We start from the raw sequence: 25,577 nt of genomic DNA on the forward strand, positions 1-25,577 counted from the left end.
ACCTTGCAGAATGGGCAAGTGTGAACTCATAATTCAGCATAATTTGTCCCAATCCTGCAACCTGGGCTTTGTTTTGTGTATATAGAACTCCTGTGTCCATAAGAGCATGCCCTCACTTCAGTAGATGTGGCAAAAGCTATGTGAGTTTTCTTTTTAAAAATATATATAATTAAAATTAAAATCTTATGTACTTAAGGCACAATACTATGCATTGTTCAGATGAGGGGGAAGTCCTAACTGGCTGGGGAATGTTGGGAATTGTATGACTTTTTCCCATGTAAACATGTGTAGGAATGCACACTTAAGGAGTTGCCTTATGCAATGCATTGGCCCAACTACCCCATTATTAGCTACTCTGACAGGCAGCTGCTTTCTAAGATCTAACCCAGATGTTTTCTCAACCTGAGATCCTTTTAAAGAGAAACCAAGGAACAGAACCTGAGATTTTCTGCAAGCTAACTATATGCTCTGCCTGTCTCTTTTCTCAAAATGATAAATAACTATCAAGTGACGTAATTTTGCATTCTTCAGAATAATCATGTCAGTGTGCCCAATAGTAAGCCAGGGGTCCAGCCCTTTGACATTTAAAATTAGAAGTTTGGCGATTCTGGCGTAAAGACAGAACAACAAGTTATAATGGATATGATCAACCACCTTTTGAACTCTGGGTGAAATCCCTGTGGATTTTAGTGAGTCTGGGTTGTACTCATTTTGCTTGTCTAATAAAACTGATATTTTTGAATCATCGGAGGGTTCTTGTGTGTGTTTTTCGTTTCTTTATTTGTTAGTTTCATTTTCCAGAGTAGAACATAATATTACTTCAAAAAGCACATGTTCTCTAGCATTTTACCAAAGCTGTATCGTTCCTTTTAGGCAGCAAGCTTGGCTTTACCATTGATTCAGGGAAGCTTCACAATGTCTCTTTGGGTCAAGGGCAAGAAGTCATCGCAGAGATGGTTATGGAAAAGGCATCAAAAGAAGGCCACTGGGTTATACTTCAAGTAAGTCTAAGCCCTTCATTACACCAATTTTGCATTCTAGTATTGTTGTTTTGAAGGCTTTCCCCCAAATAATGGATGCATGGCACAGACACATTAGAATAATACTTTTTAGGTTCTCCCAATACAGGGAGTGGAGGAGGGAATGTATCACTCCTCATTGAGGTGTGTGCATGTTCATAGTGTTGATTACAGTATAAAAATGCAGGCTGCTGCAGCAACTGCTTTGTATGGCTGGGAGATTTATTGAAATACTTTCTCAAATGCTTGCTATCTGATTTACTCATTTATTATCTTCTTTTTTTAAAAAAAATAAACACCCTTTAAGAAATATATGTGTTGAAGAAAGTATTGTTGTTATTTATAATCAGATGAATAGATACAAACAGGGAAGATTGCTGTTATTATGCAGTACATTGTACTAAACAAATGCTTGTGATTCCCCCCCCCCTCACCTCCCTAAATATTGTGCCACATCAAACTGCTCCCTTTGGCTCGTATCAATAAAATATTTCATATTTCAAATCAATAGCTCACTGGGAAGCCTATTTTTATCTCCCCTCTAGAATATTCATCTTGTTGCAACGTGGCTTGACACATTAGAGAAATTACTGGAGAGGTACAGTGAAGGAAGTCACCTCACCTATCGGGTTTTTATGAGTGTTGAGCCTGCCCCCGCACCTAAAGAACATATCATTCCTCAGGGAATCTTGGAAAACTCTATTAAAATAACCAACGAACCACCAACCGGGATGCTGGCTAATCTTCACGCTGCATTGGATAATTTTGACCAGGCAAGTAAAAACATCACTTGGAAGGATCCAACACAAAAAATTAGATGATTAAAAGTGGAATCCTGTGCATGTCTACTCAGAAGTAAGCCACATTGAGTTCAGTGTGTGCAGGATTGCAGCCTAAATATATTATTTTAAAATGATGTGACCACTTCAAGAGCTACCTCAAACTGTAAAATGGGCTGATTTTTTATTTTATTTTGTAAATAACCCAAAGAGCCTCACCTTTAGTGTTGCAAAACACAGATTAACAAATATAGTTATCTGGCTAAATGCATGCATATCCCTACTGTGGTTATAAAGAACAGTTATGGGGAGATCTTGATTCATAATATCTAACAATGAAAAGATGAAACTTCAGTGGCTCAACTTTTTCATCTCTCCTTTTCAGAATTAATTTAAGGAAGTGTTTCTTGGTCTTTTGGCTTTTAAAAGATATAAGACCATACAAATCAAAGAACACCATGAACTATTGGGCAAACATCACCAGTTAACTGGCATTTTATTCAAAATGGTAGACCAGGATAGTTGATCTAAAGCTTTTGTTATATTTTACCAACTGATGAATTAATATTTCTGAAATTATTTTTGAAAGCTTTTAAATAAAAGGATAGAAGAGAGATTCTTGGATATGTTTTCTGCTTTCATGTTAACATTTAAGTAGGCTTTTAGGAAGGAATAAAATAGCTGCTGGTGGTACAAAAGAGGTGTGGTGGAGAAAATGCCAGACAACGCATGATATATAAATGAAAAGAGCAAGTGTTTTGTCACTGTCTTGTCTCAGTTAGTTCTTTAAGTCCTTACTTTCAGCTGTCAAAAATACATTGTCTGTACCCTGACACACAATCTCTCTCAGAAGAAGAAAAAAATGTATTATTTTCTTTAGAACATTCTTGATCAGTGTACTCGGGAACAGGAGTTTAAGACCATTCTGTTTTCACTCTGCTACTTCCATGCCTGTGTGGCTGAGCGACGGAAATTTGGACCCCAGGGCTGGAACAGGAAATACCCTTTTAACAATGGGGACCTTACCATTTCGGTCAATGTGCTGTACAATTACCTGGAAGCAAACTCACAGGTAGGTCGGCATGTCATCGTGCCCACTTAAGAACCACATCCATCCATCCATGAAGGCCTTAGTAAATGTGCTGTCCGGAATTCTCTTGTTTCCTATGTACACGGTGCTCAGGTTGTTCCTGTAAGTTACATACATTTTTTTGAGGCCAATTAGGGCATTCTGTGACAAGTGATTTTGTGTGACCATTCCTGTACGTGACATACAATGCTGGCACCTTGGTGACAAGATTGTCCTGAACCTGATGGTTGAAAAAAAAAGATTGACTTGGTCTTTAGTGAAGGAAACAATTATTGTGTATTAATTCAAGCCTGCTTTCTGGCTTCACAGATCTTTCTGTGTGGGGGTGGGGGTGGGGGTGGGGGGGTGCTTTTATATCTTAAGTATATTTTTTAGAAATTACGTTATTGGTTCTCAGATACCTTGGGAAGATCTCCGTTACTTGTTTGGTGAGATTATGTATGGTGGTCATATTACAGACGATTGGGATAGGAGACTTTGCCGCACTTACTTGGAAGAGTATATGCAACCCCATCAGGTAATAAGAATAACTGCTCAAACCCACAATGCGTTTCCTGAGTTAGAGCTCCCCCTACTGGAAGCTGATACGTTCTTTTTAGGGTGTACTCTGCTCTTAACTGCATTGATTGAAGAATATATTCCTGCTTATCCTTATTTATGACAGCAGACGTGTGAGGATGATAACGTGCAAATTTAGGGCCCTCCCTGTGTTTTACATTAGCACTGAAAGCAAATTTAGGTTGTAATTTTGTTTACTCTACTTTTATGTGAGTGCGTAATGAACAGAATGGATTCCCATACAATAGCTTGACATTCATCTTTATATGGTAATCTAACAATCTACAACAGATTTACAGTCAAGTTTACAGCTGGAATAGCTCAGTGTTTGGGGCTGTTTCTTTTATGAGCTGTCAGTTGATTAAAACATAGCTTCCCTCCCCTCCCCCTGCATGGTAGAACTTGGTACATGGAACAGGCATACCCATTTCCTTCCTATTCTCATAATGCCAAAGAGCCAGGATCAGCTGACATCTTGGTTGTGATCACAGAGAGATATTACTTTATTATATAGAAGCAAGCATATGAAGTGATACTATCATTATTAATTATCACCATAACTGATCATGTGAATCGGTTCTTAGATTTCAACTTAGCTGGAGACTAGTAATCAAAGGATCACAGTTCTAAACCACAGAAAGGGAATCAGTTCATGCTTTTGCATCCAGGCCTTGAAGCCAGGTTTGTCTTAAAATAGGTCCACCTGTTTTTACTCACCATCACTGCTAATGGATGATTCAGTGCTCTGGGCTCCTGCATTTCTCCCTCCAGTTTCTTTGCTTTCAAATGCAGAGAATTAGCATAGAAAAATTGAAATTCTGGTGGAGCAATGTCCTCTTCTTTCTACCCCCAGGTAAGATTGCAGATGATTTCGTTGTACAACATGCCTTGCCCTTTCCTGTGGTATAAAAAGACCTGGTCTCTCCATCATGGGAGTGTCTTCAGTTTTCACAGCTGCGGGTGGGGACAGTTAATCCCCATGGTAGGAGGAAGCACAGGCTTTCCAGTGGCTGTTCAGCTCGTTGGGACCACCCCCTGCCTGGCCTTCCTGCTCTTCCAGTGATCAATCAGTGGTCGCAAACCGCACCCAGAATGCCCCCAGCTAGAAACCGAAGTGAGGTCACAACTAACAGATGGTGGGTAGACAGTGGTGACCTCGCAGTAAAAGAAAAAGTCATGGTAAGTCTGCAGCTTGTTAAACCCACAGCTTCAGGGAAAAGCTCCATAGTAGCTGCAAGTTGACGGCCTCATGGTATAACTGTTGCAGCACCACCGTGTAGCCACCACGGGGGTAAATAGGGCATATAGACAGCCCCCAGGTCTTATAAAGGCTGGTGCGATTAATCTCCTACAAGTTTTTATCAAAAGTTCCTGCAAAAAAATATTTTAGGCTATAGTGTAGACTAAGCCTATTTGCAGCCTCATGTCCCTAAAGCGGTAATCCTGTGCATACTTACATGGCGCTGAATCACATTGAACTCAGAAATTTAAAAACTGATGATTTTAATCATTTGTTTTTCGCTAGAAGATATGAAAAAAGTTTGATCTACCACATATGACTTATAAGTGTTAAAGTTTTGTACAGGAGTCAGACCCCCTTATCACCTCTGCTTTAGTTTGTAGCTTAAAAAAAAAAAAACACCACCAAGAAAGCAACAGAGCTACAGAGGAAGTATAAAATTATTCATAAAAATTCAGAAATGACCCAATGTCTTTGGATGCTTCTTTAGCACACTTCTGCAAAGAGTTTCCACATTAAAATCAACTGTAGTTTAAATAAGTACTGCTCCCCACCACTTATACAACCACATGCCCAAAGCACATGACTCACTGCAGTCATTTTTGTTAATATGTAATCTGTGCATTACCATCAGGGGTGTGGGTGTTGCAGCTACATGGCTGGCCCCACACTACTCAAGGACCACTCTGGCTATCACTTTTATCTTGTTAATAGCTAAAATCTATCACTGTTAGCTAATATTAATAGCAATAATAATGTCAGCAGTGGATTCATGCATTTCTGACATTACTGTTGTTGTTTTGTTGTTGTTAGCTAAAAGTCACCACACGGAAAGGGAATGTTTTGGATTGAAGGTGTAGTCCAGTAACCATTTTTTAAAACTTTTTAATCTTCTCCTTACATACCACAACCCCAGTAAAAATCAGCACGCACACAGCAGCAACAATAACAACAAAATGCTGGTGGAAGGAAGGAAGGAAAAGCCATTAGAGATGCCTGGATGCATCTCCAACATCATATCCAGCTTGGTCCTTAAGAAAATAGATTGCATTGGCTCAACAGCAATGTTTGTTCGTTTATTTATTTATTTATTTATTTATTTATACATACTATTCTATACCACCTTTCTAAAACCAACCAAGGCAGTTTACAAAATGTCCAAAACTATAATCAGATAAAAACAGCATTGGGTGTCCAGATGGCAAGTTGCTCCACTGCTTTAATTATGGGAGAAAAAGTGGACAGCGCCCATCATTGAAACCCACATGTTGTTAGTTCCTGCTCTGGTCTCACTAGCCGCTCAGTGAAAGAAAGAAAAGAAAGAAAGAGGGAATAGTCACACTGCTGTGAGACCGACACTACTGCTGGTGACGTATAAACCAGCTTTTAAAGCTATAACCCTCCAGTCATAAGCAGTTCATTCCCCTTGTACAGTCATTTGTTCCCTTGTACTGTCTATGAGCCGGACTACCCATGAGCCATGTCCTTCTGGTAAACAAGTGGGATCCTAATGCATTCAGAAATACGGCATTGTTTGTTTTTATCAGATTATTTTCATCTGTGTCCTAGTCCCCCTCCCCTATCACAATGTATCTGTTCCTTTATCTGTGATCCATAACAATGTGTACCAAAAGATCTTCATTATTTAGATGCTGCCATCTTGACAGAACCAAAGCTACTTAGGAATGACATTCATGATGGCTGGCTTAGCATGGCAGAACTACTTTCAATGGGAGATATGTACATCAATTTAAAAAGCAGGGATTATTTAGAAAGCATCAGTTGCAGACACCAATGTGAAAGGAATAGATTTTGGTTTTAATACATATTTGATCTTTGAATTTGAATATTTTTAGTCTGCACTTTATTTTATACAGTTAGATAAAGAGCTAGAAATTTGAATGAAAGAAAACTGGCAAAAACCATTCACAGACACCCTACATTTTGGCAGATACATACTAATAACATGCTCCTTGTTGCTAAGGCAAGTTCCTTAATTTTACCTTCTGTGCCCAGATGGCAAGTTTCTCAAGGGTTTGAATTGTGGGAGGAAAAAGTGGAGGCTTGGACCCTTCATGAAATCCACAAACCACACCACCTGACTTCCCAGCCTTTTATCCAAATCATGTGCCTCCGTAGCCTTCCAAAAATAGTTGCTAAGCGGGCCATCACAAAGGTAACAAGGCCAGGTCTCCTCTACTCCACCCTCACCCCATAACTTCGGTCTGGGTTGCTCTAGAGCTGATTTGTAGCAGAAGAGGGAAAGCTGCTTCTAGCGAATGGCAAGGCTGCTAGCATGGGGATGGTTTGTATTGCAGCTGGGGCTCTGGACTGTGCTGCCCTCGTAGTTCCTACAGGCCCTTGTCTGTTATGTGCACGATTATTTGCACATCAATGATCAGCACTAGGATCCACTCCCTCCCTGCCTACCTCGTCGGTCTCAGGAATTCCTAATTAGCATGCCAGCCATTGGAATGATCCTCCATCTGAAAGCAACCAAAACTGTTTTCATCCCACACAAAGCTGATGTTGTCTCAGCTTTTCAGAATTTCAGGTTATTTGCACTTGAAATACTGAATCACAACTAAAAGAGAAAACAGTATTCACCTTTCAGCAATGAACCCCAAATTATTTTAAGGTTCCAGCATTTATCATGATTAGTAGTATCATAATTGTTGTTGTTATGATTATTATGATTATTACTCACATTGTTGTGTTATCTTGGCAGGTTGGTAGGTATTTTAAAACTGTAGGAACACTGCAGTAATTTATCATCCCCCAGCAGCGCTTCAAAAGCATAAAATAGCACTGTGAATACCAAGTCAACACAAATAAATATACACCCATGTGCCTGTTGTTTCTAAACTTGAGCTGGTGCTAAATATTTGCTTAGCAGATTCTGAGATGCAGCCGAAGCAGAACTCATGACCCTACAGCGGCGCATTAAACAATTGTCATTCTGTTCCATAAAGGACCTCGTTTGGCTCACTGCAAGCCATTTGAAATAGAAATCATTATTATGAAACTGCAGTTCTATTTTATTTTATGGGAGCATATTGATTGTCGAATCGACAATGTCTGTATTTTGGTAATAGTCTAAAAGAAGAAATCTTGCCTGTTTTATTTTAAAATCCTTATGCCATTACACGCTTTCATTTCAATAAAAGATGGCATTTTCAGAGATGCTACTGTAAATGGCTTCATTTAGTAAAATTGCCACGTGGAATAATAATGTTACACCAGAGAGCAGCACTTTGTAATTTGGAAGAAATAACATTTTTCTTTTCTTTCTCTTTTTTCGCCTTTTTTTTTTTTAAAAAAAAATCCATCTCTTTAGTTCTAAATGAAAATTACCTTTCTGTTATTTGCTAACAGGAGAATAACCTGTGTTTCAACAAAATGCATTGGAATGTCAGAATCTCTGCAATATAAAAGAGCCAATTAAAATAGCGAACAAATGAGATCAGTGTTCAATGCTATAAAATGTTTTATTAGAAGTCTTGTCATTCTCTGGAATAACTCCATAAGCAGAACAATTTGATTTATACCTAGGCAAGCTCCTTATTCTTGGTAGCAGGGAGTGATTAATAGATGTTTGGGTTTTTTTGTTAGCTTGATAGGAGGCTGGTCCTCGCTCCTGGCTTTGTAGTTCCTTCGAACCTGGATTACCAAGGTTACCACAAATATATTGATGAAATGCTTCCGGCTGAAAGCCCAGTCCATTACGGCCTTCATCCCAATGCAGAGATTGAATTCTTGACAGCGACTTCAGATAACCTGTTCCGTACACTGCTTGAACTGCAGTCCCAAGAGTCCATCATTGGAGAAGGAGCATCGCAGACAGTGGAAGAAAAAGTAAGCTTCAAAGTAGAAATAAAATGACACATTGTTCACCAGATTGGTACCAAAAAAACAAAAACAAAAACCCTCAGGAGGGAGTAATGTGAGGGTAAGGTAGGGGGAAAGAGCTGTTACTCACAACTTTGTCATAAAAAAAGAGGTTGAGCAAGTTAGGACATTTTTGAAACAAGGACAGAGTAATTCATCAGGATGCCACTGTAATAAACATTCAGAACAACCCACATTGGGCCTGTTCAGACAACGCACAAAGCCATGGTTTTGCAGCAAATGGTTAGTGAGCGTGTTTAAACCATGGTTATGTAGCCACCATGGTTAGTAGTAGTTCACACGACACGCTAAGTCATGGTTTACAACACTCTCAGCCATAATGTTTACCTCAAAACACTTAACCACCTGAACAGGGTCATTGTGTGAAAGTGCATAACGGCTTCTCAAACTCATCTCAAGCTTCTCCTCCTCTCTGTCCTGCATCCTTTTCTAGGAGAGTTCTGCCAGTGAAGCAAAGGAGGCATCTGACATCATCAGTACTTTTAATTTGCGTGCCGTTTTTGTGCACAACGTGCCCGAGGTGGCTCACAATGTAAAAACAGCAATACAAAAACAGGAATGCATATCAATACATCCATTGCAATAACACATCGTTACCATAAGAGCCCAAATGATTTATTTCACTAATACTAAGATAGCATTTTTAATAAATTACAAAATAGGCAATACCAACACAAGACATAATATCAGTGGACATTAGTCAGTAATGCGTACATCAAAGACAAATACACCCAACTTTTCCAGTGCACTGAGGCATGAACAAACACACAACCAATGACCACGGGTCCTAAAAGTGCCAAATCCAGGTTTCTTACAACCTGCAGTCACTGATATCTCTCATGACCCACTCTCTCATTCTAGTGCAGTTCTTAGGGCTCCAGCAGAGACAAGGTGGGATGATGTTCTTCTGTCCGGCGAGGTGATGTTTGCCCTGTCTTGGACAGGGTTGCACTCCCCCTGAAGGATCGGGTCCGTAGTTTGGGGATGCTCTTGGATCCAGAACTGTCACTTGAGGCAAAGGTGAACTCAGTGGCAAGGAGCACCTTTTATCAGCTCAGGTTGATATACCAGCTCTGCCCTTATCTGGACAGAGATAGCCTAGCTACAGTTATCCATGCTCTGATAACCTCTTGTTTGGATTACTGCAATGCGTTATACGTGGGGCTGCCTTTGAAAACGTTCCGGAAACTTCAACTGGTACAAAACAGGGCAGCACGTTTACTAACGGACTGGCCGACGAGACCACATTACACCAGTCCTTTTCCAGCTTCATTGGCTGCCAGTCCAGGTCCGGGCCCAATTCAAAGTGCTGGTATTAACATATAAAGCCCTAAACGGCTCGGGGCCAGGTTATCTGAAGGAACGCCTCCTCCCATATGTACCTGCCCGGACCCTAAGGTCATCCTCAGGGGTCCTTCTCTGTGAGCCCCTGCCAAAGGAAGTGAGGCAGGTGGCTACCAGGAGGAGGGCCTTCTCTGCTGTGGCACCCTGGCTGTGGAATGAGCTCCCTAAGGAGGTCCGCTTGGCACCTACATTATATGCTTTTAGACGCCAGGTGAAGACCTTTTTATTCTCCCAGCATTTTAACAGTCTATAAATAAATTTTAACTTGGTGTTTTAAATTTGTAATTTTGCATTGCTGCTGTTTTTATCTGGTTGAGCTTTTATATTGTATTTTATATTATGGTTTTATACTGTTGTTTTATACTTTGAATGTTTTAATTTTTGTGAACCGCCCAGAGAGCTCCGGCTATTGGGCGGTATAGAAATGTAATAAATAAATAAATGTTCAGTCTCTTCCCTGTGCTTTAGATGTTCCCGCTGCTTCTGGAGAGCTTGTGGAGGTGGCAGAGTTATACTCAGCCACTCTGGAGACCAGGTGTTTTCAGTTTCCCAAGGCACAACTCGCCCTGCAGCAGCTTATCCATCCCTTTTCCCAAAGTCTCATTCTGAAATTACCAGCTGTGTTCATGGGAGGGAAGTTGGAGAAATGTGCAACAGAATCAAATGAGTTTAGGCAGGCTTTCCCTGAGTTGCATAGATTCTGTAGACTTGTGGACCAGGTTTGTTTGGTTGTTGTTGTTTGTTTGTTTTGTTTTTTGGTAGAATGTTATGGAAATTTAATTGTAGTAAAATACGTTTTAAGGACACCCCCAAAATGTGCATTTCCTCCATAGGCTAAAGCATGAAAATGTGCATCTTAAATGCTAAGCTAATGTGTATAGAACTAGAACCCAGTGAAACTTTTGCTAGGACCCTTTTTGTCCCTTGCAGGTAAAGGTCATATTAGATGACATTCAAGAGAAGCTTCCAGAAGGATATAACATGGTGGACATTACCTCAAAAACGGCAGAACGCACTCCGTATATCCTGGTTTGTTTTCAAGAATGTGAGCGAATGAATATACTAATACATGAGATAAGGCGTTCTCTTAAAGAACTTGATCTGGGCCTTAAGGTATGTGTACTTTGCTTTATTCTCTTGTTGGATTTCCAAGTATAAATAAAGTGTTCTGTATTAGGATTAAAATATTGGGTTGAATCCAGATTTAGCCATACTTAAAGCAGACCTGTTGAAATCAATGGGGCTTAGGTTAGTCATTACTAACTTACATCTTATTGATTCCATTTAGGGGGCTAGGTGCCCTAATTTGCAGCAGTCCTCTATTTGAAGGTGTTCTCTATTTGAACAGTCCAAGCCCAATTTAGATCATAAGAAGAGAGAGCCTTGAAGGGGCCCATCAAAAGTTAGGGTGAGATGTGTTGTATTACTATTTAAATTATAGTACTTATTCTGAATTTGCATTTATACATATAAATTATCATATGCAGATGGTATACAAATTGGTGCCTCCTTTTGTCCTCTTTTGGGGTGGTGCATTTCCTCTTTTTTGGCAATGCGTTAAGTGGCCACCTTAATCGCATGATGTCTATACTAAGTATGACTAAGTCTGGATCCAACCCCTAGAAAAGAAATTTCTTTCCCTGGGACTAGCAGCATCCATTCCATCTTTCGTGTCTCTGCTGCATGACACAATGGGAGCAGTTTTATTATGGCTGTGATCAATTTTGACATTATGGGGAAAGTTACCAACTGCCATCACTTTGGTTTCACTTCAAAAGAAGACAAAGGTGATTTTCATTCAAATAGGGATTTGAAATTCAATTTTCTAGAGGGCTTGGCTGACTGAGGACTGTAGTTGTCTTTCAAAGTCATCCGGGCACTGAAAATCCCAGCAAAGTGAATCAAGTTTCATATTTTGGCAGCTAGCAAACCTGAAGGAATCTGCACGTTCTGTTGAGATTGCTTTGAGCCACTTCAATATGGCTCTCTCTCTCTCTCTCTCTCTCTCTCTCTCTCTCTCTCTCTGTAATGGATTCAAATTTAAAGCCACTGTAGCACATGGTCTATAGCTGTCGGCCTAGCAGGTGTTAAGATATCAAACGCAGCAGTAAGCCATACTTTCCTAGCTTTAACTTGAAGCCGGCATTTGCTGTTTAATTAATACTGGCTTAAAAGAGATAAAATAGATTGAGTAATAACATTCAGAATGAAGGGGTGGGAAAGGGCTTCTCCCAAAAGAAAGAATATCTGGAGATTTGCATGCAGGAATGCCAATGTAATAACAGTTTTTCTGCAATTCAATTTACAATTTGGGGTTAGATGATTATGCATTCATGTTGCTTTCTAGATATCCTAGAATAAACTGGTAGCACAACAAAGACATACGCACTCTCCTACAAAGACATACGCACTAATTCCACCAAAGCAGTGGTGTTGAACCTCTTTCGGCTTGAGGGCAGAATTCCTTTTCTTGAGGGCTGCATTCCCTGGCTGGGTGGAGATCAAAGGCAAAAGGGGTGGAGCCAAAGGGGGCAGGGCCAAAAATATCAGAATATTTTAGCTTAATGCTCTTACTGTCAATAACTAAGCATTTCAACCTTTTAGAATTAGGGGAAGGGGGGTGGAACTGCACAAAAGACAGGAAACTACAATCAGTGGCCAGGGAAAAAGGCCCTGGCTTTCATGGAACAGACTGAGATCCAGCAGAGGTTCCCTGTCAGAGGAAAGGTTAGGGAGACAATTTCCACCAATTTCCCCTTCCACCTTCAACACACACGCTGGCCCTCATGTTGGCACAAGGGAATGCAGGGGAAAGAGGATTTGACAAAATTGCCTCCCCACATCCTCTAGCATTCAGTGGTGCCTCCTTGGTGGTGGCCCCCCAATTATGGAATGATCTCTCCAATTAGGCTGCCTGGCAGCAACATTGTTTTCTTTTCAGCACCAGGTTAAAACAGCCCTCTTCTCTCAAACATCCTGTCCTGGATTTGTCTTTGGTTGAGCATTCAAAAAATTGTTGTTAGATATATATTGTCTGTTTGTGTGCTGTCCGTTTATATGTTTTTACGTGAATGGTTTTACACTTTGTATAATGTATTTTTAATGGTTTTTAATCTCTGTGCAATGCCCAGAAAGCTTCAGCTATGGAGCAGTTTAGAACAGAATGAATGAATGAATGAATGAATTTGCGGATCTCTGCCAATCAGCAGACTGGATCCAAACCACTGGCATAAACAGGTTGGATGGACATGTGACCTATTTTACAATGGACAGTGCTCTGTTTGAAGGGCTGTCAGAGGTCAGGGGCTGGAATGGGGGTGAGGAGAGGAAGTTGTCTCTCCTCCTTCCATAACTGAGCACTCTATAAATGCTTATAGGCATGTTTCAGCCCCGTCTATGGCCTCCTTACCTGCTCCTGCACATAGAGAATTTCATGCTTCAGTTCCTTCTGCCAATCATCCTTCTCATCCGCTGCCCTCCCGCAAGGAGCTTGGCTTCCGGAAAGGTTCATTGAATCACAATCACATTTTGGGGCATCATATATTTTTTATTATTATTTGGCCTTCTGACTAATGTATTACATAATAGACACATAATTACTGTGTGTAATGTTCTACAGATCTTGTGATTGTATTTAAGAAATGCCGAGGAAGTGGAAACGGGCCGGCCTCTCTTCATGATCGTTTCACCCTGTTTTAATAAATGACTCACCCTGATTTTAAGAGCAAAGATATTCTTTACGTTTGACAATTCCGATACCTTATGTGTTTTTACTGGGGGGGGGGCTGGGGGGAGGCCCTCTATCATTTATCATGTCATCTTATCACAGTCTCTTTGTGAGACGCAAATAGCACACTAATGTTTTCTTTTGTTAGGGTGAGTTGGCAATCTCTGCTGAGATGGAGCAACTACAGACAGCTCTTTTTTTTGATAATCTTCCTGACACTTGGATGAAACTGGCTTATCCATCAACATACAGCCTTGCACAGTGGTAAGTCACATGCCAACACATATTTGTTCATAAGCAGAAGAGGGTGGTTAAGGAATATGAACTCTGGGTTTTTTCCTGATCAATACTATTCCTTCCAACAGTCTATAAACTTAATTTTAACTTTGCTGTTTTAAATCTGTATCTTAAATTTGTATTTCTGCACTGCTGCTGGTTTTATCCTGGTTGTGTTTTATATTGTATTTTATATCATACTTTTATACTGTTTGCTTTATACTTTGAATGGTTTTAATTTTTGTGAACTGCCCAGAGAGCTTCAGCTATTGGGCGGTATAAAAATGTAATAAATAAAATAAATAAAATAAACAATGCATAGTGGCTTTACACAGTCTGATCTTAATGATGTCCTACAAAAGATTTCAGTCCTTTCTGACATAGAATCATAGAATAGCAGAGTTGGAAGGGGCCTGCAAGGCCATCTAGTCCAATCCCCTGCTCAATGCAGGAATCCACCCTAAAGCATCCCTGACAGATGGTTGTCCATATTATCAAAGATTTCTCAAGTTAATTAAAATTGGATCCAGAGTACCTGGAAGTGGAACTCTGTTCACGAGACACTTCTGCTGAAGTAAGAGAGGGAGGAAAGTTTTGCTGATTCCTCCTTCTTCTGTGCCGCCCGAAAGGCTTCTCTGGAGGGTTGGTGAAACCTTAAGAACAATGTGGGAGGTGGCACTGGGGACTGCAAGAGGAATAAGTGCAAATCGCCTCTCCACCCCTTCCTTCGATGGGAGTCTCTGCTCAATCTCAGTTCATTCCAGAAACAGGAGTCCTTCCATTCCTCAAAAGGACACACTCTGGATCCAACCCATTGTTAAGAGTCACATATGGTTGATGAAGATTCTGGTACAAATTTTTATTACAAAGCTTGTTAGAGAGCTCATAGGCTGGTTGAATTTTGTATGTAACTAGATGGCCAAGGTTTATCTCGAGGAATATGCTACCTATAGTGGTGATGCATGGGCTGTGTGGGGTGGGGATCAACTCTATAGCTGGTTATCATGGCAACTTCAGAAATATGGTGGTAGGACCTGGGATTGGCCTCAGAGGAACTGCACTGGCCTGTGACCAAAACAAAACAAAACCCCACCTCACTGTTAACGGTGCGCCAGATGTTACTCTTTCAATTGTTTGTCAAATTATACCCTCCATATCCTTCCAAAACCAGTAGCTATGGAGGACACAAAACGTAAGGTAGTCTTGCCCTACCTGAACCATCTGTAAGGTGGGTAAAGGGAGGGAATTTCTATAAATGCATATGTTGAGCTGCAAGAAATGTACTGCAAAGAGAGGGTATAGGAATGATGGCCTTGATACAATGGAGTACCAATTCCTGACCCAGCAGTTAAATATGATGAATGATTAGCCAGAATTACCAATTCAAACAAATGCATTCAGGCTTATTTTCCATTAACCAATACAAGCAATGTATTCAGCATTAAAGCAAGTATGTGTGCAATAGGTATTATTTACATGGCTACAGGACTAGGAGGCATTTTGGAATCCAAATGTAGCAGCAAGTTGCAATTTTCTAGCTTTCATTTGAAGCCAATGTTTATTTAGAGCCAGAATCCTGGCAATGAACAACATCCTGGTTACTTATTTCCTGATCTGATTTGCGTCCGTAGCTCATTATAGCTCCGTACTTGATAGCTGTGGATTGCTCAGTGGTCTCTGTTTTAACTAGCCAGCCCGTTGCCTGCTCAGAGATGGCAGCAGGCACTCTTTCCCCTTGGGAAGTCTTATGATACTGAACAGTCCTCCACTTAGAAGATTCCCCCTTTGGGAGCCATCCTTTGTTGGAAAGATGGTGACTTACTTAAGTAGCATTAAGTTTCACAAGGGAAACAAATACAGTGGTGTATTGATTCTCAAACCATAGTGATCCAACAAATCTCCCAGAGGCTGAATACGCAGAACCCACTGGAGACCAGTTTTGTATAAAACATGAAAAACAGTGTCCCTGTGAATGTATGCAATGGACTGTCTTATTTATTTATGTATGTATGTATTGCATTTCTATACCACCCAATAGCTGAAGCTGTCTGGGCGGTTCACAAAAATTAATGGGAGTTATTTTTTCTGATGAGATTTCTCACAATGCTGTGAAATGCCCAACATAGGGAATCTACATTGAACACTCCAGGGCATTGTGGGAATTTAAAATGGCAACTCAAGAGTCATCCACCACCAAGGGGGGTGGGGTAGGTGCCAAGTGCTGGTGGGGGCCCTACTTGCACTTAGATTTGCCTCATAGTTTAGGGAACCACCCGTACACATCTGCTGACCTGACAGGCTAGCAGGATTTGTTTGTTTGTTTGGGTATTTGTATGATCCTTTTTAAGACCAAAGGTCCTCACAATGCAGGTCACACTTAAGAAAATAATACAAATCTATATAATAAATAATAAAGGTGACTGAGCCGCTATGCTTGTAGTTGACCAGTGATTCTTACTGAGTGTTATTGTTGTATTTTATGTTGTTAGGGAATTCCCCAACCTGATAGGGAAGGAACCACTCCACAACCGATCCAGGCACAGAGACTCCTTTATTAGATCTATGCGCATAGGAGACAGTTCTTACCTATTACAAACCGATGGCAGAAACTTTCTAACCATCATCCCCAGCAACATACATTTATAACCTTCCAAGCCTCTCTATGCGTTATACAAGAGTCCCTCCTCCCATCTTCTGTCGATTACATGTTTTCTACATTTTCTATAAACTAACCTTTCTACGAAAAACCATGTTTCATGTTATGGCAACTGTGTCCCTCGTATGTAACTCCTTGTGCTTTTGATAGCAGCCAGCTGTGAGACACTCCTCAGTGCCCATTGGGGTGGGGGTCTTGTTGATAAGGCTTGGAGATGCCTCTATGTCTGGGAGATATGGGACTTGCTTCCGGCTCCAAGGCCTTTTCTCTGACACTTGGTTGTTACATTGCAACCTTCCCCCCCCCCCCCCCGTGTCAGATTATCAGGACAGATGTGGGGGCAAGAATGTAGAGCAACCTTGGGCCAGAAGTGAAGACTTATGGACTATTTTTCTCTGTGAAAGGGCACAAAGGTAGGGGCCAGGACAACTATGTGCATGCTTATGTACTTTTGTTCATATTGGAATTGGGGTTTGCAAGGGGGTTCAGAGGGGTCTTTCAGATTTCTTTATCAATGTTAACAGCTAATCTATTCTTAGCAGACTCAGTAGGAGGAATGAGGACCAATACGTGAAGCTGCGTATCATGACCAGGAGTAGTGGTGCAGCTAGGGCTGGACCATGGGTCTGATGTCCAGGGCCCCACAGCCAGGGTGGGGGTGGGGGAAGTAACCATCCAGAGAGCAGCAAATGATGGGGGCAGCAGTGAACAGACCCAGCATCAGTACCTCGGCTGGCATGGGCATGCTGGGGCCTACTGGGGCTGATGCCAATCACTACAGCATCCTTTCTTCTTAGTTAAAAAACCAATAAACCATTTGATAGGCAGGAGTTGGCAAGCTAAGCATATACAGATGTGCATTTAATTATTTTTACTTTAAAAATAAATTGTCCTTTTGTACAACAACATGATGCTTATTCTTAAGTACATCTGTTTATTACCAGGGCAGCAGATGCAAACTCCATTTTATTCCTTTAGTGGCGATGGTGCTATGATTTAAATGAGTTTAAGATGCGAAACTGCACCTGTTCAAGTATTTCTTCTTCTTCTTCTTTTTAAATCAGGGTTGGCAAACAGTTTAGTTTTGTTTTGCTCAAACATATCAGGAATGTAGAAGAAGCTGTAATGCATGGAGTGTGGCGGTGGGTGGTGGGGAGGGAAAATGTTGGTTGTGTGCTAATCACTGAAATAATAAATCTAAAAGGGAGGCCCTGTAAGGTCTAAAAATAACCAGCTGTGACAGAATTTTTTCTTGTTTAGAGATTTTATGGTATTTTTGTATTTAGCTGATCATGGCTCAACAGATTATCATATCCAATGCAATATTCCTTGTACAAAGTGTGACTAAGGAATTGTAAGTTTACAAAATTCCTGGTATTAACACATGTTTTTTTAAATACAGGCCCCTGGAGTCAGATGTGTTTATTCATCATTTACTGTAAAATCTTAAGCAATTTTTACATTTCATGATATAAGAGCATTAAACATACAAGATTGCACTGTGGTTTCAAATAAAATACATTAGGAATAATCTAGGAGCATTGTCTTCATCGTAGTAAAACATCTCACCCAATAATATTTCTGAGCTTGTTGGATTCCCCCTTCCATTTGGGATTATTTAGCGGGGGAAGATGGGTGGACATGTTGGTGTCCAATCCCAGGTACGTTAAATATTAGATTTCTCCATTGATTGTTATGGGCAGCTCTCTCAGTGAGAACCAGGAAATGACCTATCCAGACACTGAGGTGGTATTGTCTGCCCTTTTAATCTCTATGTGTCTCTTCCTCCCTCCTCCTTGTCCAGCACTTCTATCCCATTATGCCTCTCACCCAGCTGTTGGGGATGGAGGGAGGAAGTGTTCCTCTCAGTCTGTCCACATTCCATGACTCTGAAATATAATCCAGCCATTTGGGGAATTCCTCCTCTTAGGGCATATTTTTCTTGAGCTTTTTCATACCCCAGCAAATTCAGGATAACCCAAGTTTGCTGGTACCTCCTTCTTGTACGTGGGTGGTTCAGTTTTGACTAGTAGCTTCATCCCACGTACCTGTTTCCCTCGAATTATCCCCTACAGCGCTAAGCTGTTGCCGTTGTTGTTGCTACAGGGCAGCTAGATCCGTTGCATACCAGAAAAACAGTTTAAGGGGGGGAATGTAAAAAAATCATTAAAAATCAACGGATGACCCAGTTCAAATTTTGATTCAAATTTTGTATGCTTAAAGCTCTCCTTAATATCTATTACTGTGCCAATTTTGATGTCTTTATTTTTAAAGCTCACGCAGATGTAAGCATTTGTTTATTTTTTCTTCAAATCCTGCTCCTGCACCCCAGTGGCCGCTCAGAAAACAACAAATGATACGCTTGAAAACTAGGCTTTTGCCTTTGAAGCACAATTAAAGCAGGATGCATGGGAGTACTTCACAATAAAAGCAAATTATAAGATGCAAAACTTCAGAGTCCTTTGCACGCAATTCACAGTGATTGCACAGTATAACGCTGGTGAGATAAAGCTCAGAGTCAGATTAGCATGAGAGAACTTGAATCACTATTAGAAGGATCCAAAGTCAGGTCTCTACATAAGATCATAAGATCATAAAGAGCCTTGCTAGATCAGACCAACGGTCCATCTAGTCCAGCACTCTGTTCATACAATGGGACCCAGGAGCAGGACACGTTGCAATACCTGGTGCATGCAGGCTTACTGCCTCTGATACTGGAGGTAGCACATAGCCTCACATCTTTTTTTCTGGTTCACATCTTTTCTTCTGGATCCCACAATGCACCGTGAAAGATCTCATGATAGGCTTCTGAAAAGATGCTACCATCAGAATAAAACTGATATAGAGCCATTTGCTCAGTAGTGGAGGCAAACCATTTGTAAATGCTTGCAGTGTAGGCAGATATTCTCATACGCAGAGCATGTAATCTGCTCAAAAGTATTGGCTTGAAAAAACATGGGTCATAGACAGAATACTGATAATGTAAGGTACATTATCTCAGTAGAAATGACAAATATCGAAGTTAAATAGGAAAGATATGTGAGGTGGGGAAAAGTGGAATAAAATGTGTGTTTTAACTAAATCAATTTTCAGAAATACCATGCACAGGTTAATCTTTTATAAATATGTTCAAGGAATATATTAGAGATTTGCCCACCTACACAAAATGAATGCACACCCTCGGATGATTTACAGATGGAAGACAAATGAGAGAACTGTTCTGTATTTTATGTGGTTCTGCTGTGTAATTCACAGATACTGCAGATGGGTACTGAATTTTTCACTCATTCTCCCAGGGAACTGATACTGACAGCTCAATCCTATACATGTCTACTCAGAAGTAAGTCCCATTGAGTTCAATGGGCCTCATCCCCAGGTATTTGGATATAGGTTTCCAGCTTCACAACTTTTGTGAGGTGTAGGTTTGACAGAGGACTAGAGCGCTACATAAAGTCTATTTTAAGTTTTAAAAAATTAACAGAAGAAAGAGCATATTTGCTGTAATGCTATCTTTAGAAAAACATCCACTGGACACTTCTTAAAACATGTCAAAGCAATCTATGTATGTATGTATGTATGTAAGTATTTTATTTAAAACATTTCTATGCCATATTATTAGAAAAAAACAATCAAAGCAGTTTACAAAATATATAAATAAATGCAGTTCTTGAACCTAATTATCAATAGATTAGGAGCCCGGAACTTTAATTAATACTAAAATATATTTCTGAATACCAAAATACATTTTTGTGGAAAGTAATATATTACAACAATTGCAGGAATGTTACTTAGCTTTTTAGTTGTGAAGAACCATGGCTAGGCACGTACCTAGGCAATGGGATTTTTTGCTTGTGGAATGGGAAATTCTTCACTTAGCATTTTCATTGTCTAATGCGGTACTCAGAGACTGAGGTATGCACATCATCACATGTGCCAGCATGCCAGAATTATGGAAAGATTTGTTTGAACAAATGTGCATGTTTAGATTTGGGACACAAGTGACATCTATCTTGATGCTCACCATGTGTGGCATGTTGGATCTAGGTTTAGGTATATGCAACTTCACTGGCCCAGAGCATCCCTTCTAGACTCCCGAAAATGGTACACAGAGGGTTGGGGTGGGGGACCCTGCTGAATGGGGTGAGCTGTAGTTCAGTTAGAGGGAGCACCTTCTAGGAGTGGAGCCCTTCCATCAGTGAAAAACAGCTCCTGGATCTAACCCAGTATTTCTTTGGATTTGCCATTATTTTATGAAATAATGAAATAAGATTCATCAGATTGACAGACACAGCAAACGGGGCCTTTTCAGTGGTGGCCCCATCCTGGTGGAATTCCATATGCAATCTGTTTGGTTCTTTCTTTAGTTTATTTTAAGCAGTCCTTAAAGATCGGGCTGTACCAGACCTCTTTTAATGGGATAAAATGAATGGTCTATTATTTTAACTGCTGTTTTTATGTTTATGCTTTTATCTGTTGTGTTGTATTCTATAAAATTTTATTGTGATCTGCTGTGAGGGGCCTTTAGCCCAGAGGCAGTTTATACTTGTATATATTCCTAAATCCTACAAAGGGTTGTAAGGAAGATAGGCGTGGAGTTCATAAAAGATGGGGCTGTGCTTCTCTCCCCTTTGCCTGGGAAGCCGTTTCACAGGTGAGTAGAATCAATATACTGCTGGCCAGGGAATGCTGGGAGTTGTAGGACACTTTAGAGCATAAGGCAGCCAAGACATTCCCATTTGTGTGAGTACAATATATTAAGATTGTGCTATAATGAATGGGCACCCAATCCATCTGTAAGCAGCTTCCTGTTTCAAATGGCACAAAATTATTAATATGCCTCCAATAAACACTCAGCAGTGGTTTTGATCATACCTAGCAAGTATTTCTTAGTAGCCAAGCCAGCTCATACCTTCCAGTCTTCTTTACAAAAATTCATACTTGGAGAACTCATGTCGCTCAAAGGTCCAAAAACGTTTCCGGCTGCTAGAATTCAAACGTTCTTTGTCCAGAGCACTTGGCTTCTTGAATTTAGATCTGCGGGTCTGAGAAACAGAATCTTCTGTTCTGCAGAAGGGTAGCTGCACTATGGCATTTACTGCAAGATAAAGTGGAACTGAATGCACCCTTCATACACTCTGGCTGGTTTTCAACGTGTCATGGGCCATCAGGATAGAGATGTGTCACAGGGAGAAAGATTCTGCTACTAATGCTGCAAAGACCAGGTGTTCCCTAAGAATGTCACCCAGTCCACCGCATATATCAGGGGTGCAGAACCGCAGGCCTGGGGCCCAAATCTGGCCCTCTGGGGTTTCCCGGATGGCCATGCCCCCTTCCAATACCCCACCCACCTCTTTCCTCTGACCACCCACTGTTCGGTGGTTTCCTGCCTTTTGTGCAGTTTGTTACCTCATTCTAAATGGTGGAAGTACTTCTCCTAAGGCTGTGTTACTGCTTTAAGCCAAAATATGCTAGTATTTTTGGCTCTTCTTTTGGCTTCAGTCCTGCCCCCCTCTGAGAAATTCTCCAAAATGGAATTTGGCCCTTGGCCTAAAAGAGGTTCTGCATGCATTCAGAGTTGCAACTCCTAACCACAGGAAAAGCAGGCATGTTTTAGAACAATGGGCTTCAACTGGTCCAGACCCTAGACACAGCTCAGACTCCCAGCCTGCAACATGGGACCCACTTTCACCATCTTCTGCATGCCCAACATGGCGGCAATAGCTTTTGCTGTGGCCCATGTGGACTGATCTCGCGACCCATCAGTTGAAGACGTCTGCTTTAGACGGACTCGAGGTGTGGTGTGAGAAGGTGCAGTTACTTCTCTTAGGCAAGACTGCACAGACGCCCAAAGACGAATAAATGATGCCCCCATTCAAGAGCTGAGCAGTATTGTAGCACAACGACTGTATGACCTCAGCAGCAATGGCCAACTTGCTTTTTGTTTCACTTTATTCTGTATAATACTCTATTGCCACATAATATAGGAAGAGAAGGAATCTCGTCTAGAACATTGACTCACAGACAGTAGACGCCAATAGGCGTATCCCATGCGTCACAAATGTGTGTTGCAAATGTATTTAGGCTCCAGTTTGTTTATGGAGCGTGCCATCTATTTAAATGATCGCTTCAAACCATATCTGTCTGTGCTTCCATCTCTCTCCTTTGGTTCTGCTTAGGTACAGCGATCTCCTCCTGCGGTGTCGTGAGCTTGACTCCTGGGCACAGGATCTCGCCCTCCCTAGCGTTGTCTGGATATCAGGCTTTTTCAACCCCCAGTCCTTCCTCACAGGTAGGAAGCACATCACACAACTCATTAGTAATTTACTGCTACAGTAATTTTTATAATTACTGCCAGGAGGCTTCATTAAATTTGATCTAATGAATAAATATTGTATTTTCAACGTGATTACCAGCACAGCTTAAGCTGTGTGCCATAAACAATTATTTTCCTCAATACACAGTATGTCAGTGACTATTGATTTGGTTTTTGTTTTGTTTTTTTTATTTCGAAAGGAGTTTACTATATTTGTATCATAGGGGCACTCAATAATGGCTGAACGTGAAGAGTCAATTGTCAAGGGACATGCGGCTGTCACAGAATAAAAGGGGTAGCAATTGCAAAAACCCTAAAATAATTAATGTTAGTAATATAATAGCTATGTGTTGGGTGCAAAAAAATGGGGAAAGAAGAGAACTTCTAGGAGTGTGTTAATTATATAAATCCACTTTAAGTATGCCCAAGAGAGCTAGACAAGCGAGAGTCATTTATTTTAAATTTTTTGCCCACCTCTAAATATCACGCTACGATGTTACAGCATAACGGCTTTTGCGACTTGCCTCTGTTTCAAGAGTCATTTCCTATATAGCCAGGATTGGGAATCCAAAACAACCCACTTGGTACAAATAATTCATTTCCTTGCATTTTAGATTGCAGACGGTTGCTGAATTTATGCCTCTGTGGGCCAAACCAAGATCTGACTTTAGAATCAGCACTATCAGAATGTTGATAGTTATAAGGCCAGACCTCAATCTCCAACCCAAATGTCTCATAGCACAGTCTCAGCATGGCTGTGCTGGTGCAGTCCCTAGAATCCTCAAATTTGTATGGAGCTTGGATTCGTGGATAAACACAATTTAAGCCCAATAAGACCCAGTCCTTCTGTGGAAAATGCAGCTGTTTTTTTGAAGAGCCAAACATAACATGACACAGTCCTTGCCAAACTGTAGGACTCTACAGAACGTGTGTTCAAATGCTCCTTTGAATCAAAACCTCCCTGCCTGTAGAAAGCAAGGTTTTCAGGGAAAAGTGTACTCTCCTAGATTTCTATATGTAGTGTTTCATGTATGGGAGAAAATTCAACATGTACACCAAGTTGTTCAGCTTCAAGTACGAGGTATTGTGCGATGTGGCAACTGGCCATCATGCCAAGAACTACATCCCATTAGCTTCTACTCTACAACTGTCCATACCTTTTCTGCATAGTTTTAGCATGTTTGATATAAGGCTAAAAGAGGCAGTAGTTGGGAAACATGTCTTTCTTGATGGCCCGTTCAGAAGACTCCTTAAACCATGGCTTTAACTATAGTGAATAAAGCAAAAAAGCCTTATTCACCATGGTAAAGCCATGGTTTAAGGTGTCTTCTGAATGGACCCTCACTGACCATCACAAGGTTGACCAAAACCATGCCACCCTAGACTATTTGGCTAAAGGAATGACTTCTGATTTCATTGAACTTATGAAGGTGCTTTACACCGAATCAGACCATTGGTCCATCTAACACAGTATTTATTGCCTGACTAGCAATGGTTCTCCAACAGTGACCTTTCCCAGTCTTGTTCTCAAGAGACTGTTTTAACTGGCGGTGCTAAGAATAAACCTGGCATGGTTTACATGCAGAGCTCATGCTTCCCCCCCGCCCCATTTTTCTGCTCAACTCAGCCAACTCTTTATTTCAGCTGTCATGCAGAGTCTAGCCCATAAAAATGAATGGCCTTTGGATAAAATGCACATAACCGTAGATGTTACCAAAAAATATAAAGAGGAGTTTGCACAGCCTGCTAGAGAAGGGGTATACATACACGGCCTGTACTTGGAAGGTAGGCATTACCTCTACATGATCTCAAGGTTTTGCTATTGCTTTAAATGGCTGCTTTGTAAGCTTTGGAGTTCCATATTTAATTTGTTTTAAGGCACAATCCTAAGCATGTTTAGACAGAAAAGAAGTCCTCCACTCCCAGGCATGTTGGCTGGGGAAAGCTGGGAGTGGAAGACTTTTTTGTCTAAACATGCTTAAGATATAAGTGTCAACTACTTTCATATTGCAAGTTAATAAAAGGTATCCATTTTATGAAGCCTGTGCCTTCAGTTCTTCCTTGATGCCACGTTTGCCTCATTTCTTAATAGGAAGAGTAAATAATACCAGTGAAAGCAGATTGTTGTAATTTTTATTCCTGCACAATTTCTCCCGTCAGCTGATAGCAGCTATTTCCCAAGCATCCTAACCTTATGCAGTTTTGCATACATGCTGAAACTTTCACACAAGGTTGTGGCTCATTGGCAGTGGACAAGAGTCCCCGCCTTGTAATGTGAAGACACGATAGCCATAGGAGTAACTGGAGCACTGGAAGGCTCACAGCCTGGAAAATAGAAATTAAAAAAAATTGGACCCAAGTCAAAATGTTGCAGTATGGTGAGTTTTAGCCAGCTATGCTCTTTTCCAGGATGCTCCATTCCATTCCCCTGGTTGTCTGCCCCCCACCCCTTTTCTTGCTTTCCATGCTGAGTTCCTCCCCCCAACCCAAAGCTCTTTTGGAGGCTCCTCTGAGGCCTTACCTAGACCTAAGGATTATCCCAGGCAAATGGAGGGGTCGTCCCTGCCTGCTCCCGGGATCCCCTGTGTGGCATTTGGATGCACAGGGATGATCCAGGAACAATCCCGGGATATAGGCCTGGTCTAGCCATGGCCAGTGTCTGAAGG

At 41.0% G+C, this 25,577-nt stretch overlaps 1 protein-coding gene across 1 annotated transcript in view; it reads left to right on the plus strand.

Moving 5' to 3' along the window:
- LOC134392233 (dynein axonemal heavy chain 11-like) overlaps positions 1-25,577 on the plus strand; it is a 232,744-nt gene that overhangs the window by 206,661 nt on the left and 506 nt on the right. The window contains exons 61-68 of the mRNA XM_063116377.1: positions 874-1,001; positions 2,679-2,870; positions 3,286-3,405; positions 8,299-8,541; positions 10,870-11,052; positions 13,815-13,930; positions 22,775-22,887; positions 24,556-24,696. Of these exons, the coding sequence (XP_062972447.1) occupies positions 874-1,001; positions 2,679-2,870; positions 3,286-3,405; positions 8,299-8,541; positions 10,870-11,052; positions 13,815-13,930; positions 22,775-22,887; positions 24,556-24,696 (1,236 nt within the window). The remainder of the gene's footprint in view (positions 1-873; positions 1,002-2,678; positions 2,871-3,285; positions 3,406-8,298; positions 8,542-10,869; positions 11,053-13,814; positions 13,931-22,774; positions 22,888-24,555; positions 24,697-25,577) is intronic.

This window comes from Elgaria multicarinata, chromosome 2 (genome assembly GCF_023053635.1).
Source record: "Elgaria multicarinata webbii isolate HBS135686 ecotype San Diego chromosome 2, rElgMul1.1.pri, whole genome shotgun sequence".
Taxonomy (NCBI): domain Eukaryota; kingdom Metazoa; phylum Chordata; class Lepidosauria; order Squamata; family Anguidae; genus Elgaria; species Elgaria multicarinata.